Here is a 17,620-nt window from a genome sequence, read left to right on the forward strand (position 1 = left end):
ACATTAATTGGGAGCTTAGGAGTAGCCTAAAACCCTACTCTAAGTTTCAAGTGTAAGCTTTCTCATACCCTTATTTAATTTGTGAAATATGTGATTGTGTGTTGTGAAATTGAGAATTAAGATGTGAAATTGTGACATCTGAAATATGCTTGTTATAGCTATTGTGAAAGTGTTAATTGTGGGGCATGTTGTATATGTTGATTGAAAATCATAATGTTGTGTATATAAAGTGAATGTATAGTGAAAAAGTACAGAAAACAGTAAGTAAAATGTGTGTTTAATTGTAGACATTTTAGGGTTTAGGGTTTAGAGTTTATGATCTTTGAGACTATTGGATAGTTGGCATGCCATAAGATTTACAAGTACTCACCATTGTGTTGTGTTTTGGGGACATTAAAGCCCAGGATAGATTTGGAGAGATAAGGGAATGTGAGCTCGGCTCCACTCAATGGGATATGTTTGTGTGTTAGAGAGTGTTAGCTAAATGTTACAGACTCATTGAGTCATCGATGTGTTGGAGATCTGTGTATCCGATGTGTGGTGATAAAGCCCACTTTTACATTTCATAGTCTCAAGTGCCAAATTATCGTTTAATTGTGATTTTATAAAAGGTGATACTACGATATGTGATGTGTGTATAAACATGTGAATAATAAGTTAAATGAGTTGATTAATATTACATGAATATGTTAGTATGTTTTCATAATAAATTGTGTATATAGTTGAGCTTTGTTCATTTTCGTTTAACGTGTGAATGCATGTCTATTTGGTGGTTATTTCAATCATTCATTGAGCTTGCTTAAGCTCACCCACTCTTTCTAAACCTTGGTAGACAGTTAGCGTTGTGGTGTGAGTGGTGCAAGAATACGAAGGGAGTGATCCAAGTAGTCTTAGTGTTGAGTAGGTGATTTTATAACTATTGTTTTCAACTATGGGAATAAGGCAATGTGGTGGATTTGTCAATTGATTATTTCCATGATGTTTTAAATGATTGCTCGATTTTATTACTCATAGAAATTATGGACGTTTCAAACTAGTACTTTGATTTGCTTAGCTTAAATTAATAATGACTTATTGAACTGCAAATTCTAATGCTTTTGATGTTGAATTTTAAGGTTATAAATGCATGATGTTTGGTATATGTATGATTCTGTTAAATGTCTTGTTTTAGTGTTATTCTTGCTATTTTGTGTAGAGGTATTGATAATTGGGTATTTAGTATTAACACCTCCATGATATTTCGAATGTGCAGGAAGTTGGTAGCTTATTTTGGTATCGATACCATTTCTCGAGTATCGATACTCGGGGTAAAAATACCGATACTTTTTTATTTGTATCGATAGTTTGTTTGTTTTAAAATTTTGCAGGAAAACAAAATGCTAATTTGGTACCAATTTTCAGGTTGATATCGATACCATATATAAGAAATATCGATACCATCGAATAAGTGTCGATAACTACGTGATCTTTTGAAAATTTCTATTAAATGGTCTCTAAGCATGTTTCTAGCTCGTGACATGATCGTTTAATGAATGTTTAGTTGATTTTAACCTAATCTAAGGAGAACTAGGCTTAAACATCTTGTAATTATATGATTATGATGGTAATTGCATGTCAATAAGGTGTATTATGTTATGTGAATGATAAGACGGTGGTGTAGCGTCTTGTTACTCAGGCTCAATGACCGGGCTGAGTATAGGGTGTTACATATGAAATGATGAAATATGCATAAAATATTATAAAAGTGAAATTGTTGAAAAATATAAAACTTTTATGATGATAAAGACTAAATTGTAAATTTAAAATTGAAATAAGAAAAGTAAAGTGCATAAAAAAGTGAAATTGACAAGTGAAATAAGATATTATAATGAATTATTTGATTGAAGTAATTATATAGTAAAATAAATAAATTTCATATTGAAAAGGGATCAATTTGTAAAATATACAAAAGTGACTAAGTGTATTAAGAGTTTTGAAATAACATATTTAAGTATAATGATATATAGAAGTGAAGAGAACACTAATTAAGAGGATGGTGATTAATGAAAACATATGCTAGCAGGGACTAAATCGAAAAGATTGTAAAGTAAGTGAAGTGAACTTTATGTAAAGAAGACTAGAAAGGAAATTGACTAAAATTTTATATGTGTAATAAAGTATTAATGGAGAATTTTAGGGAATTGTTTATGATATTGAGTTTAATTCTATGTGGTATTAAAGTGAATTATTAGTGAATATTAAACTTTTATGACACAAAAGGGACTAAATTGAAAAGTTATGAATGTTTACAAGAAACTATTTGATAAGTGAAGAATGTAGTAGAGAATGAAAAAATACATGATTATTGTAATTCAAATTACAATTATTCTTTAAGTTGTGGAAAGATAAGGATTAAATTGAAAAAGTGTAAAATTGTAGTTAAATTGTGAAATATTATATGGATAAATAGAATGTGTAAGAAAGTGTGACGAAATGGTATATGTATGAAGTGAAAGTGTGATTGAATTACAAAGAATAGTGAATGATGGAAATAATTATTAAATTATATTTATTATATGAATTATTTTAGTGAAATGAAAGAATTATGAAAAAAAAAACTAAGTTGTGAAATATGCAAAAGAGGCATGTGGGAAGCTATGGTAAAATTTTATTAGTGAATATGAAATTTTTATAAGATAGTGAATTATGTTTCAGGTGTCAAAGAAAGTTGATAATTTTGTTTATTGAGTTGTTTGATTCAGGACTAGTTTGAAATAAATTCAAAATATGCAAATTCTATTCTGAAAGGTGAAAATGAAGTGATTTTCGTCATATTTGCCCAAAGTAAACAAGATGAGAACTATTAAGATATAGATGGCATGCCATTAAGGAAAAAGTTAACACATTCTCTATTCTGACTGTGCACTTCGGTGCAATACTGTAACTGTGCATTTTGATGCAATACTGTGAAAGTTGCATTTTCATGCATTACTATAATGTTTCCACATATCCTATGCATTCTGTTAAGTCTACATTGGGCCTTTGTTGAATTATAGAAGATAATGATAAAATAAAAAAGTTATAGTAAGCAAGTTTGATGAAAAATTCATCTTACACAATGAGATGACAAGTAAAGGATTCTGATAATAATTTTTGTTAAACTGTGAAGTGATAATATAGTGAATAAGATTGGTAAAAGTTTTGTTCTTGTCAATCCATAAAAACATGAAAGTAGTAAATTATGATGATAATAAATCGTATAAATACGAAATGATCTACTAATTATTAAAAATATACTATGTTAATTATTAAGATATATATATTTAAGAAATGTAATAGCAATAATATTTTTTAATATATAGAAATCAAGGTAAAAATGAGATTTGGATTCATGGGTACTTACCAAGCTTTCATGAGCAGAACGCGTTATTTTACAATGCATAGGTAGAAGATCAGATTGAAGTACTCGCTCGAAGTAGCACGACTTCGGCTCATCTCATCACATCATCAAAGGTCGAAAGAAAAGTGGTATGAAATAAATTTTATGGTATAAAATATGGTATGTACATAGGTTAAAAACAAAGCATGTATAAAAAATTTTAGTGGAAACAAAAGGTTAAATTTGATTGAAATGTGGTATATGAACATTATTTTAGGTGTTGAGAATCGAAGTATAGAAGATTCATGAAAACAGAATGCACATCACGACGACGTACATACCACGTTGCGATGATGTACATACCACATCGCAACGAGACCAAGTCAGAGAGTAATGTTGTGACGTGGCGACGTGAAACCCCAAACATTGCATGTCATTCTAAAATTTTAGAAACCTTATAATTTAATCCTTGATCGAATGTAGACTATCAAAAGAGATATCGTTAGCTTGTATACAGATTGGATATAAGTCTAAATTTCATTAAAATGTATAATGATCCTAACAATTTGAATGTAATGATAAATTGATCTGTAATTATTTATATTTGCTTTAACAACGAATGTGGCATTCTGATGCCTTAATTTGACAATTGGGTCGGTATTAGGTGTTACGACTTTTGAGATATTGTTATTCTACTGGAAAATAGTCAGAATTTATTTCTATGTATAAATTCTATTGTCTAAGAATAAAAATTCTATCGATTTCTATAAGAAAGAGAGAGAGATTTACTTTCCTACTAAAAGTAAGAAAATTATTTTTGGTTTTGTGTTTGCTTCGAAATTGTTTGAGCCCACACCCGAAGCGACTCATGGTATGAGGATAGAGGAGAAGGTCGTTTGGTTGAAAGTTGGGAATGTCAAGGATCCATTTCGGTCAAAGTACAGGTATATTTCAGGAAAATTTTATTGCTATAAATATAAAAAATCAGCTTGATTTTCAAATTTTTATTTTTCTGCTATGCATGAAAATCGTTTTCAAACTAGATTTTTTTCCAACAAATAGGAGTGATGAACATTTTCCTTCCTAATGAATAAAAATCAATCCTTCCAAATTGACATAAGGAGAATAGAGAAAATAAGAGAGATATGTATCCTCTTCCATCTCTCCTACCAAGCACACCTATGGAAAAAAATTATGTTTTCTATTCTTCTAACTTTTTATCCCTTCAATTTTCCATCCTTCTAGTTTGTTATCCCTTCATTTTTTTTTCATCTTTCTAATTTTCTTTCCACCCTATCAAGCAAAGGCTAAAGGATGGATTTGAGGGATCTCCTCCCCTATTTAAATGTCCATAAAAAAACTCATGCAAATTTAATTGAATGTAGTCCAGTAAAATTATATTTCTACACATATTTGTCACTTTTCATTCAACATTATGAACCTTTGTAACAGTCCGGTTTTAGCTAAATCAGAACAGTGGTTTCGAGACCACAAATTCGCGATCATAAAATTATTTTAATATTATTTTTGGTGTTTACAGTATGTGAATCTATATGTCTGAAAATTTCGTGAGTTAATTTTATCGTTTAATAGCTCAATTTGAGAAAAAAAGACTAAATCGCGTAAAACGCAAAAGTTGCATTCCACTTGTTAAAAGTGCTTAATTGTTATGGCTTATTAAATGAAAGGTCCTTATATTGTAATTAGACCATTGATAGTGGAAATTTTCATAAATGGGCATCCATTAAGTTGTTTTTAAATGGTTTAATTAAGGTTAAAATAGCAAAAATAGAATTAATGTATAATTAAAATAAAACAAACATGAAATTAGTCCATTGTCATCTTGTTGCACCGAATTTGAAGAAGAAAAGAGAGCTTGGATGTGTTTAGGGTTTCGACAACTTGAAGCTTTGATTAAGTTATAGTTTTAGCTCAGTTTTTGATGATTTTTATGTTTTTTGTGATCGTTGCTTTGAGTACTAGCTAGCCCATACCTTAATTTTTGAGTTTGTTAGTGATTTTGAAAAATGCCATTGATGAATTCATGAGTTTTATGATGTTTGATGATGAATTATGCAAGCTTGGTGTTTGATATACATGTTTTGTAAAGTGATTTTTGACAAAAAATGTCAATTAGGGATTAAATTGAGAAAAGCGTAAATTGAAAGGTTAAATTGTGAAATAAATGAAAAATATGGGCTGTTATGGAGCCTATAGAAATTCGGCTAGCATGTATTTGAAAGATATTGTGTAATTTTGTGTATTTGTGAAATAGAGACTAAATTGAATAAATATGTAACTTTAGGGGCTAAAGTGAAAAAATGCCCAAATATGTGTTTTTGGATGAAATTGAATGAATTGAGGAATAAAAGAGTTAATTTTTAATTTATATAGATCCTGAAAGAAAGGAATTGGATTTAGATTGAGGGAAATCGAAAGTTATTGAGTATTCGGTCTGATTCGTCTATTCCGGCTACGAAGTAAGTTCATATGCAAATAAATGTCTTTAAATTGAATTATATGTATTTATTTGTCATTGAATTGTTATGAACGTTGAAAGAACAATTACGAGCAAGAATCGACAGAGTTACGACATTTGAAAGTCTCGTATGAACCTTAGGAATAGTACAGGATACTGATGTCATGACATTAGGTATCAAGATGTGATTACATGTAAGACCATGTCTGGGACATTGACATTGTATTGAGATTATGTGTAAGACCATGTCTGGGACATTGGCATCATACATCGATTTCGTGTAAGACCCTGTCTGGGACAGTGGCATCGATATGTGATAACATGTAAGACCATATCTGGGATATGGCATTGTATGAGCTTATGTGATTTTCGAGCATCCTTAATGATTCCAAACGGTTCAACGGGTAAAGTCAAGTCGAGAAAGAATATGTGAATGAGCTAAGTGACTCAAGTACGTACAAAATTCATACGAATATTGAAAAGGGAAATATTTGATGAACTTGATTAAGACATTGAATATATGTTCAATGGAAAGGTTTGTGAATTTGAATGGTATTAGCTATGTTAAATATATTTGAATTGAAATGCAAATGTTCAAGTGATAGCTTTGTTTGTATATGGCTTACTAAGATTTTAAAGCTTACTTTGTTTGTTCTTTCCATGTTTTATATATTATCAAAGCTAGCTTGGACTCGGGGGTCGTCGGGAATACGTCATCGCACTATCGATCATCTTGTTGGTACTTTTGGAGCTTTGTATTTTTGGTATATGGCATGTATAGACTAGTGTCATTGTGGTATGTTTTGAGACTTGATTTTAGCCATGAGATTTGGCTTGTAAATGTTGGTGTGGATTTGGCCATTTAAGTTGGCTTAAGTTATGTGTTTGATAAGTTATTTATGTCATGTATATATGTTGGCTTGTTTGGTGTAGTTATATGGTTGTTATTTTAATTAGTTGTAAATGGGAGTATTAAGGTTGGAATAATGGTATGTGGTGACTTGATTATGTGATATTGAAATGGTAAGTCTTGTGGCATGAAATAGCTGATAAGATGATAATGATGAAATGCATTTTGAAATTATGCAAGTTTGATGGTTTTGGCATGATTATGGCTGAGAATTTAAGTAGTGAAATGGTTTATTATGAAATGACATGAATTATATGTGATTTGGTATGTTTTGGCTACCTATATATATGATGAAAAGATACCATTTTGATGGTTAGGTGAGCTTGAGAATAGGTGGCAAATTGGCTTTGCAAATGGCCTATTTTTGTCCACACAGGTAGAGACACAGATTAAAGTCAGTATACCCTACAGTTTTGACACGGCCTAGACACACGGGCTTGTCTACTGGCTGTGTGTGGCACATAGGCTGGCACATGTGCGTATGGTCATTCATGTGTGTAACACCCCTAACCCGTATCTGTTGCCGAACTAGGGTTAAAGGCATTACTGGACAAAATCGAAACATTAACATTCATTTCATAAGCATCAAAGCATTAAAGATCAATCATCAATATAGAGTCCCTTATATAGGTCATCGAGACCTTAAACATGTATTAGAAAGTGGCCAGACTAAACCGAACACATACAAAATTTCTCCAAAATTTAAACATTTTTCAAACAAGTACAGGTCACACACCCGTGAGAACAGGCGTGTGCCTCACACTGCTTTAGACACGCCCGTGTGTCTAGATCGTGTCAAAACAGGGCATACATACTGACTTGTTCACAAGGCCACAAGGCACGCCCGTGTGCTTTGGCCGTGGTTGAATCTGACTTGGGCCACACGGCTAACCACATGCCCGTATGCCTTGGCCGTAGTCCAATCTGACTTACAATTGTAGGGTACCCCAAGGGACACACGACCGTGTAACATAACCGTGTGTCGCACACAGTTGAGACACATGCCCATGTGGACAAAAATAAGCCATTTGAATAGCCAACTTGCCACCCCAAATGGGTCAAACCTATAAGTACCAAACCAAGCATTTTTACATAACAATTTCAGCCAATTTCTTTACCAAACCTTACAACATTCATGACATAACATTATTAACCATTTTACACGCTTATAAACTCAACTTAATTGTGCCAAAACATAAGACCAAATCATATCAAAACATATGGTCTCATAATCTCTAAACTCATGACCAACTCTCATACCAAAACTTACCAAACTTACCATTTCTCTTAGCCATTCATGAACACATCAAATAGATCTTTTTGCATCACATTTCGTATACCAAAATCAAAACATAAACACAACCATATCAAACCACATCACATGGCTAAATATAAACATTACAAAACCTATCCAAAGTACTTCTAGACTATACATGCCATACTTTACTAGATACATTTTCAAAAGGTACCGAAATAAGATTCGATAGTGTGGTGACGATCCTCGACAATCCCCGAGCTCACAGTAGCTTCGATATCTATAAGAACAATGCAAACATATACAGAGTAAGCTTCCAAAAGCTTAGTAAGCTCGTACCAAAAATCATCAACAGTTTATAAAATGTAAAACATCAACACCGGGGTACTTATTAATTCTCAACTCATCTATCAATTCTATACCGACATCATTCATATATTTATACCAATTCAATGAACTTCATATGTATAACATCATTTATCACATAGGTATCATACATACCTAAACCTTCCCGTATTTATTCATTTTCATTCTCATCTCTCGTTTAGATATTTTAAGACTTTCAGGAGATTATTCATGCTTTAATATCCGCACACTTAGTGCTTTAAGGGTTAGCCGAAGCTAGAACGATTCCATACACTTAGTGCCATTTCAATTAACCGAAGCTATCTCGGTATCGCACACTTAGTACCTTAGATAGCTGAAGTTATTTTGAATCACACACTTAGTGCTAAATACCATTGATTTTTCATCGTATTCAACCATAATCAATTATATATACAATCTAGGTATAATCCAAGTATCAAAAATATATTTGTAACATCATGTTTTATGTACGAACTTACTTCGTACTTGGAATTGTCGACTAGGACTGTTTACTCTATAATCTTCGACTTCCCTCGGTCTAAGTCTGAATTCCTCTTTTCTTAATCTATTTGCATTAAAAAATTAATCATTTTATTCACTAAATCATTCAAACCAATCCATATACACACAATTAGGGCATTTTGCAAACTAACCATCACATTTTCACATGTCGACAATTTAGTCCCTAAATCACAAAATCACAAAATACACATAATTTTCTTGTACACAAGCTTAGTTGAATTCTCATACTAGTCCACATATTTCATTTATTTCACATTTTAGTCCCTCAATTTCTCATTTTCACAATTTAGTCTATTTTACTCAAAATCATCAAAAATTCAAAGATAAAACATGTAAACCCAACATCAAACTTTCATTTATCAACAACTAACTTTACAAAGATCATAATTTCATCAATGGAATATTTCAAAATCATCATCAAAATTAGAAATTGAGACATGGGTTTGATAGTATACGAAGCAACGATTACAAAAACGTAGAAATTATCAAAAACCGATCAAAACACATACTTGAATCATGAAAATCAAGGCCGAACCCTAGCTTGTATTTCTTTTCTTTTTCTTTTGATGATTTCGGCAACATAAGCATGAAATTAGCTTATTTGAAGGTTTTGTTTTATTTTAATTAACATATAATCTAAATGACAATTTTGCTCTTTTATTAAACCATTATAAATTCACATATATTAAGGCTATAAATGTTCATTATACATGTAAATGGCATAATAACCACATAAGGACCTCTCAATTATAAAGCCAAGTTAAATAGGCACTTTTAACATCTAGCACACAACTTTTACATTTACACGATTAGGTCCTTTTTTATTAAATTAAGCACACAAACATTCAAATTTTCATGCGAGACTTTCACAAATTCTAATTCACACATCATAACACAGGAAATAATATTTAAACCTTTTTATGACGCGGATTTGTGGTCCCGAAACTACTATTCCTACTAGGGTCTAAACCGGACTGTTACAGTATGACCCAAGTCAGTAACCCCCCTTAGATTTCACATGGCCTAGCATACGGACATGTCTTTGACCTTGTGATGCAAGTCAGTATGTATGTCCTGTTTTCACACGGCCTCTGACACGGGCGTGTCTGGTAGCCATGTAAGGCACACGGCGGCTTGTTCATAAGGGCGTGTGACCCCTTAAATGTTAAAAAATTTTATAAGTTTCTCAAAGTTTGCATATGTTATCGGTTTAGTCCTGAACCACTTCTAAGCATCTTTTAAGGTTTCGTAGAACCTTATAAGGGACGATGTGAATGATTTGATTGGATTTCGATTATGAATGCTTAAATGTATGTGAATAATGTGTATTATTCGGTAATGCCTTATAACCCTATTCTGGCGACGAATATGGGTAAGGGGTGTTACAACGCTCAAGTGCTCAACTCTTGTTACGTTTAGTGTAATAATTCAACTTAACACTAACTTGATAAAAAAATGAGTTAAAAACTAATTTTTAAGAAAATAATAGATATTATTATAATGGAGTTTTTTTTATTTCTACATAAAAAATTTCAATAAAACAATTAATCAATTCTTATTAAAGGTCAAATGTTTAAGAATTTAATCTGAGATTGATAAGAATTTATACACTAATGCAGTATAGTCACAAGTCTAGTACAAGTACAAATACATGTTCGAGCAAACTATAACATAGAATCAAACTAGTACAATGTATAGAAATTGAAGAGCCAAAAGAATCAAACTAAAATCCATCCATGGCATACATCACAATCTCACATGAAGGGACTCAAATCTAGGTGCTTAAGGATCTAGGGCCTCCATCATAATCAACAATACCAAGGTTTCATTGACACCTATGATTCGATTATTGAATTAGTCTTTTATAAATAAATTTTTGAAATAAAGTCTTTTCACATAGCTAATGTATGTGGTATAATCTAATAAGAGTTTTGCCTCTATTCTAACTAAAAGAAAACATCTACTTTGATTACAAAAGAGTAAAAGAAAAAGTCAAGTATTATTATTAGTCCATGTACTATTTGTCTGTTGTGGATTTAGTTTCTATATTGTAATTGATTGATTTTAGTTAAGTACTTTTCAAATTTTAAAAATTCAATTCTAACATAAATGGTAATAATTGTAAATTTAGTTCATATTCTTCAATTCGGTCATTTTTAGTTCTCATACTTTTCTAATTTTGAAATTTCAATCTTGACTCAAACAATAACTATTAAATTTATTAGCTAGAATGATCTGAAATTTTTGTAAATAATATATGGAAATAAGAAATTGACATGATATCATTCATGCCATAAGATGTTTGTCACATGAAATTTAGAAATAACATAATTTATCTTAGGGCCCCTTTAAATGAGTTGCATTTAGTTTTTTTTTGTCTCACGCTACATTATTATTACAATATCTAATCTCACTTAGGGGTGAGCGTTCGATCGAATCGAATGAAAAAATTTCAAGTTAATCGAGTTGACGAATCATATTTTATCATCCTAATTTGATTTGAAATTTTCTCGAATCAAGTCGAGTGAGATGAAATTTGAATCGAATCGAATATATTTGTTCGAGTTCAATTTTAAAAAATAATTTTGGGTCCTTATAATCACTATCACCCACTGTAATAAAATTTGTCCACCGTAATAAAAAAATTTATTAATTTTCATCACATCATAATTTATTTATTAATATTTTATATAAGGGTTAGCTTCTTTGCTTGCTTAGTTGTTTCAATTATCTTCAGATTCTTGTCACTATGTATTTTGGAGTTAAAAAATATATTAAAATTAAAAATGTGATTTTTTAATAAAAGTTATTTTAAAGATAAAATGTGAAATTGATACCAATATAAAATTTTAACACGAATATTTTATAGCATCATTAATAATTCAATTTTAATATAAATATTCAATATGACTAAACAATTCAATAATATAAATAATATAAAATGTGAAATTTAATTTAATAATATAAATAGTAGATATATATAAAATTATTAGTATTTATGTTTAGGGATTTTTTTGGATAACTTTGATTTTTTATTTTGGAGTAAAGGGTAAGAAGTAAAAGTTTAAGGGGAAAATAAAAAATTTTGGGGAGTAAAAGTTTTAGGGAAAGTAAATAGGGGAGTAAAATTTTGGAGGGATTAAAAAAAATTAAGGGGGTGGGTTTGGGGTAGATGAGAGGTGGGATGTGAAGGGAGTAAAAGTTTTAGAGAAAAAATGGGAGGGAGTAAAAATTTTGGGGGAAAATAAAAAGTTGAGGGTTTTTAGGAGTAATATTTTAAGGAAAAGTAAATGGAAGAGTAAATTTTTGGTGGGAAATGGATTTTGGGTAAATAGGAGGTTGGGATGGAAAGGGAGGAAAAGTTTTGGGGAGAAAGTGAAGAGTAAAAGTTTTTGGGAAAAGTAGAAATATTTGGAGTTTCAGGTAAAAATGTAAAATATTATAGTTTGATATTCGATTTATTTGAATTATTCGAGTTATTCGAATTCGAAAACTCAACTCGATACGAACTCGAAATTAAAAAAAATTGATTTAATTTGAATAACTCGATTAACTCGAATAACTCGATTCGTTTAACTCAAAATTCAAATTTTTTTAATTTTTTCGAGTCAAATCGAGTTTTACTCACCCCTAATCTCACTAACTGCAGCTAATTCAAAGAAGCGTTAACAAATTTAATGATTATTATTTAAATAAAACAAAAATTTCCAAATTTCCAAAATATAAATATTAAAAATCAACAAATTAAAATATAATCACTAAACAAGTTATACTAATAGTGAATTTTGAAAAAGAAAAAAGAATACTACTATTTTAACAAATTTATAATAACCCCCTGTCATTTTATGACATACGAGTTGTGCCCCAGTTCTTTTTCAATTCCCTCCATTTCCTTTCCGGTTTCATTTGCTGCAATTACAATTAGAATACACGGGAGAAGGATAAAGAAAAGCTTCCCTGCTTCACTAAAAAGGGGTTTCCTTTTTAACTGGCCAAAGCAAAAGTCTTTTCGTTATCCCTAAGCCAGATTCTCTCTCTCTCCCATTTCTCAAAAATCTTCATTGGTGGCTTTTCATTCACGAGCTCGGAAACAAAAACTACTCAACAAGCCGTCTTCTCTCTGGCACCGAACCCAATAACCCACCAAACTGGTAAATAAGTATGAAATCAGCATACCTTTCTCACCAATCATCTCTTGTTTTTTGCTCTTCTTCGTCGACCATTCCTTTAGCACATTCAAACTAAAACTTAGGTTGGGTTCTTTTTTGTTTTTTCCTTCTTTGTGGTTTCTTTGGCTTGGATTTCATGTTGGATGGAAAATTTTTAAAAATCTCATTTCTGTTTTTCTTTGAGGGTTTTGTCTCTTTAACACTAAATTTGGCAAAATGCCGCCATTTTTTAACCCATACTTGTCCCTTTGCGTTCTCTAATTTCGCTTTTTCTCTATTTATAGAAACTTTTCTTTGTTTTTTTTTTGGGGGGGGGGGGTTTCCAGATTTTTCATGCTTCTGTTTTTCCCAAAATAGAACTTTAATTGCAGAAGTACACTAAAAAGGCAACCAACTGTTTTTTTTGTGGTAGTTTTATTAGGAAGGAACAAGAAGTCGAAAAAGGAATGGCAAGAGAGAAGATTCAGATTAAGAAAATTGATAACAGTACAGCAAGGCAGGTAACTTTTGCCAAAAGGAGAAGAGGGTTGTTTAAGAAAGCTGAGGAGCTCGCCATTCTTTGTGATGCAGATGTTGCTCTTATTATTTTCTCATCTACTGGGAAGCTGTTTGACTATGCTAGCTCAAGGTACCCTTCTCTTCATTTCTCTTTTTTCAAACACTTGTTTGTTGTAGTTTTCACTTCTTCTTTTTTCGTTTAATGTATAATTACCCTATTGTAGTTGTAACATTTTTAACTCTCCTTTAGTGGGAAAAAGGACAAACCTTTCAACTTTGAGAAAAATGTGTTTTTTTTTTTTTGTGTAGTTTGTTAAGACCTTTGAGAGGAGAAAGCTTGTTCTTTCATCTGTATTTTCTTTTATTAAAAACCCTGGAAGTTTAACGGGATGGAAGAATGAAACCAGTCTTGAAAATTGGGTTTCGGAAGAGAAGTTTATAGTGTGTGTTTGTGCATATATTTTGTTTGAAGTGTTGAATTCTAAAATAGTTCATGTATAATATATATACAGTTTAAGTATTGGTCTCAGGTCGGGATATTTGTTTTGTTTTTAATTATTTTTTACCGTTTAGTGTCACTTGGTTGGTTTTGCCAGTTTACAGATTTTCTTCAGGGAAACTATTAGGGACTGAAACACATTATTTTTCACCTTAAATTACTTTGCAGTAGCATACTCCAGTATATTTTGAGAGAATGGACACTCATCTAACTATATATGTATATATATGCATGTAGGTATGTATTTGTGCTTATGATATCTGCTAATATAGCTATTAGTGGGATTTTTAGAAAAAAAATCTATTTTTGAAAGATAGTACTATTTACACATAATGTTCAAATTATGTAAAATAAGGATGATTTAGATATTATATTAATCTTAAAATATATATTTATATCCAATACTCATACTCAAATTACATTAACTTAGATAATAATTGCAGCTAGCGAGCAAAAAGCTTGATATTCTATCTGAAAAATGATATTTTAAAACTATATACAATTATTATCATAAAAAAGTTTTAGGATAATTCAAACCATTTTTATAGGTTGAGATAATAAAAAATAAAAAAATTAAAACTGATGGTTTAATATTTTGACTTGAAGCATGAAGGAGATACTAGAAAGGCACCATTTGCGCTCAAAGAACCTTGAGAAGCTGGAACAACCTTGTCTTGGGCTGAAGGTTAGTGACTTTTTATTTTTTCTTGTATATATGCAGACATATTTCTTTATTTTTAATTCTTACATTAATATGTAATCAGTCGGCTGGAAAATTACTTGGGGATGAATGAAAATTTAGATTATTCTATAGGGTAGTAGATGTGAAAGTCTCACTGTTGAGCCTCTTGTTTCACATTATTTTTATAATTTTTTTCGTTATATTTGATACGTATGCATACATATTTAGGTATGAAGGTATCAGTATATGGTTTTTTTCGAATATATGAAAATATTTAAAAAGGATTAAATATATCCATTAAACTAAATATTTGTATAAGATTATACGGGGCTTTGAATATGATTATTGTATCTTCACCATTAAATTTTATCTACTTAAAAATGATATTGACTTTTTCATCCCTTTACTAATACGTAGCTTGTGGAACACAGCAACCAGTCCATGCTGACTATGGAAATAGCAGAGAAAAGTCATCAGCTGAGGTATGCGTTTATTTATTTCTGTTTCTTATGAACTTATTCATACAAAATGTGAAGATAAAGTTAGAGTGGATTTTGCCTTGAAACAGGCAAATGAGAGGTGAGGAACTCCATGGATTAAATATTGAAGAACTACAGCAGCTAGAAAAATCTCTGGAAATTGGGTTGAGCCGTGTGATGGAGAAAAAGGTTTTTGACATTTTTTGCAACTTTTGCCTTTGTAAAGCAATATATATATATATTCATACTTATCTCTAATTTCAGGGTCAAAGGATTATGAGAGAAATCAATGACCTTCAAAGAAAGGTCAGTACATAAAGATATATGTATTGTAATTTCTTCTAAAACCTGCGACTGTATGTGTAATATTCAGCAATTTCTTTTAAAACAAGCAGGGAATGCAATTGATGGAAGAAAATGAACGATTGAAACAGCAGGTAACTATTTTATTTATGCTATATTACACTTTCTAGTATATAGAAGCTCTCATCACTGAAGGTACTGCAGATAATTAACGGCCCAAGACAAGTTGCCGGTGACTCGGACAATATTATCTTCGGTGAGGAAGGTCAGTCATCGGAGTCGGTGACCAACGTCTGCACCTCTAACGGTAACCCGCATGACTACGAAAGCTCCGTTACATCCTTGAAATTAGGGTAAGCTAGAAAGAACAAACAAATACTAAATTTACTGTTACAAAGCAATGGCCAAACCCTTGTTTTCGTCTTTTGGATATCTTGCAGGTTACCATATTCTGGTTAACTGTGCGGGAGGATTTGAGGCGATCGACTTGGAGTACGATATAAATGATCACTTGGATTGATATTGAAATGAAAAGCTAACTGACCTTGATGTTTTTTAGTTCAATTTTAATCAAAAACTTGGATCGGATACTTGGGTTGAGGAAACGATAACCTCACTTTCCATGTCCAAAATTTGTCCTATATTGTCCGGTAATTGAAGCTCAGCTTTACAAGCCCATTCTTCATCATAATCATCCACATCATTCAAACTATTTTTTTTTCCTTCACTATTTTTGCTTTTCGTATTTTTGTAAAGCCACTAAGTTCGGGATTTCTAATAATTTTTTTAAAAAAGTAAATAAAATTGTAAATCAAAATCAATATATATATATTTAAATTTAAAGAACTACAAAAAATTTAAAAATTATCAAAATGAAATTAAAAATATTAAAAATATTATAGAATTTTTCTAAAAATTCAAAATATGTTCCTAAAATTCCAACTTTAATTCTTTAAGAGTATTACATGTTTGGTGGGATGTAATAGCCAACCGAATCACGATTTATTCGACGCCTTCACTTATTCAGTAGGGCTTTGTATTCAAAAGAATTGCTCATACAGACTGTATCGAGAAAAACCGTCGAATAGCTATTCAGGTCTCCTCCTAAGAATTGAAATTCGCCGCTTCAAAGAACAGAAAAGGACAGTGTCTCCAACATTTTACTAATTTTCAAACCATATTTTGGCATTATTCAACATGGTACCGAAATCTAAACCAAAAATAAAACTGAAATTTAGAAAGGAAAAAGAATAGAGAGACAAAAAGAAAGAGAAAAATAAAACCAAAATAATCAAATATAGAGGGAAGGGTTTAGAAGGCTTCAAGGAACAAGAAAGATTATGAAGAGAAGAAAAAATAATTTTAATTCAATGTATAAGCTGAGATAAAAAAAAATTTAGATCCAAAAGTTTAGAAGATAATTTAGAAAAAAAAAATTAAAAATCAAGAAAAGAGATAAAAATTTATGCCTATGCACTTTTGATAAGAATTGAACGTCGGCCAACAAGGGAGGACGGTAGCAGAAGGTGGCGACCACGACGGCTACCGGTTGTGTTCTAAAAGCAGTGGAAGTTTTCTGGGTTTTCTGTTGAACATTCCCTTGAATGTCTAAGGATAAAGAAAATTAAAGAGAGGAGACTAAAGAGAGAAAAGCAAACTAAAATAATAATAATGTGAAAAACTCTTTATATATAAATAAATGGAAAACTATTTATTAAATATTTTTTTATATGAGAAATATAATTTAAATACTATAGAATCTATATTATAATATTTTTATAGTATTAAATCTACAATATTTTATCATTACATCATTTTAATATATTAAATTTTAAATAATATATTAGAATTATTAAAAAACATTATAATAAAAATCTTTTATTAAATTAAACTTTATGGTTAAAATATTATTTTTTAATTCAAGAGTAAAATTGACATTTTCGTTTACTCTTTCTATATTTTTTAACATCATTCCATTTAAGAAAATAAAGTAATATATTCATCACCTATTACATTCCATTCAATCAAATTATATAATATTTAGATTTAAAATATAAATAAAACACTTAGTACAGGTAATAATAATAATTTAAATTTTAT

At 30.6% G+C, this 17,620-nt stretch overlaps 1 protein-coding gene across 3 annotated transcripts; it reads left to right on the forward strand.

Moving 5' to 3' along the window:
- Window positions 1–12,735: 12,735 nt before the first annotated feature.
- On the forward strand, window positions 12,736–16,193 carry LOC107924315 (MADS-box protein SVP). 3 transcript variants are annotated; one of them, XM_016854703.2, is made up of 9 exons: window positions 12,736–13,049; window positions 13,472–13,687; window positions 14,663–14,741; window positions 15,156–15,220; window positions 15,307–15,406; window positions 15,482–15,523; window positions 15,613–15,654; window positions 15,725–15,873; window positions 15,961–16,193. In XM_016854703.2, exons 2-9 carry the CDS (start codon window positions 13,506–13,508, stop codon window positions 15,977–15,979), a joined length of 678 nt encoding a protein of 225 aa, XP_016710192.1. In that variant the 5' UTR covers window positions 12,736–13,049; window positions 13,472–13,505; the 3' UTR covers window positions 15,980–16,193. The 3 variants fall into 3 exon arrangements, with proteins under 3 accessions (XP_016710192.1, XP_016710206.1, XP_016710200.1); XM_016854717.2 differs by having other exon boundaries at window positions 12,741–13,041; XM_016854711.2 differs by having other exon boundaries at window positions 12,745–13,142.
- The last annotated feature ends 1,427 nt before the right edge of the window (window positions 16,194–17,620 follow it).

Source organism: Gossypium hirsutum, chromosome A12, assembly GCF_007990345.1.
Source record: "Gossypium hirsutum isolate 1008001.06 chromosome A12, Gossypium_hirsutum_v2.1, whole genome shotgun sequence".
Taxonomy (NCBI): Eukaryota; Viridiplantae; Streptophyta; class Magnoliopsida; order Malvales; family Malvaceae; genus Gossypium; species Gossypium hirsutum.

Excerpts from the sequence above, each read along its gene's own strand:
- LOC107924315 (XM_016854703.2), top strand. The coding sequence starts at position 13,506 with ATGGCAAGAGAGAAGATTCAGATTAAGAAAATTGATAACAGTACAGCA. Across the intron at positions 14,742-15,155 it reads AACCTTGTCTTGGGCTGAAG|CTTGTGGAACACAGCAACCA; the intron begins GTTAGTGACTTT and ends ACTAATACGTAG. Across the intron at positions 15,221-15,306 it reads GAGAAAAGTCATCAGCTGAG|GCAAATGAGAGGTGAGGAAC; the intron begins GTATGCGTTTAT and ends GCCTTGAAACAG.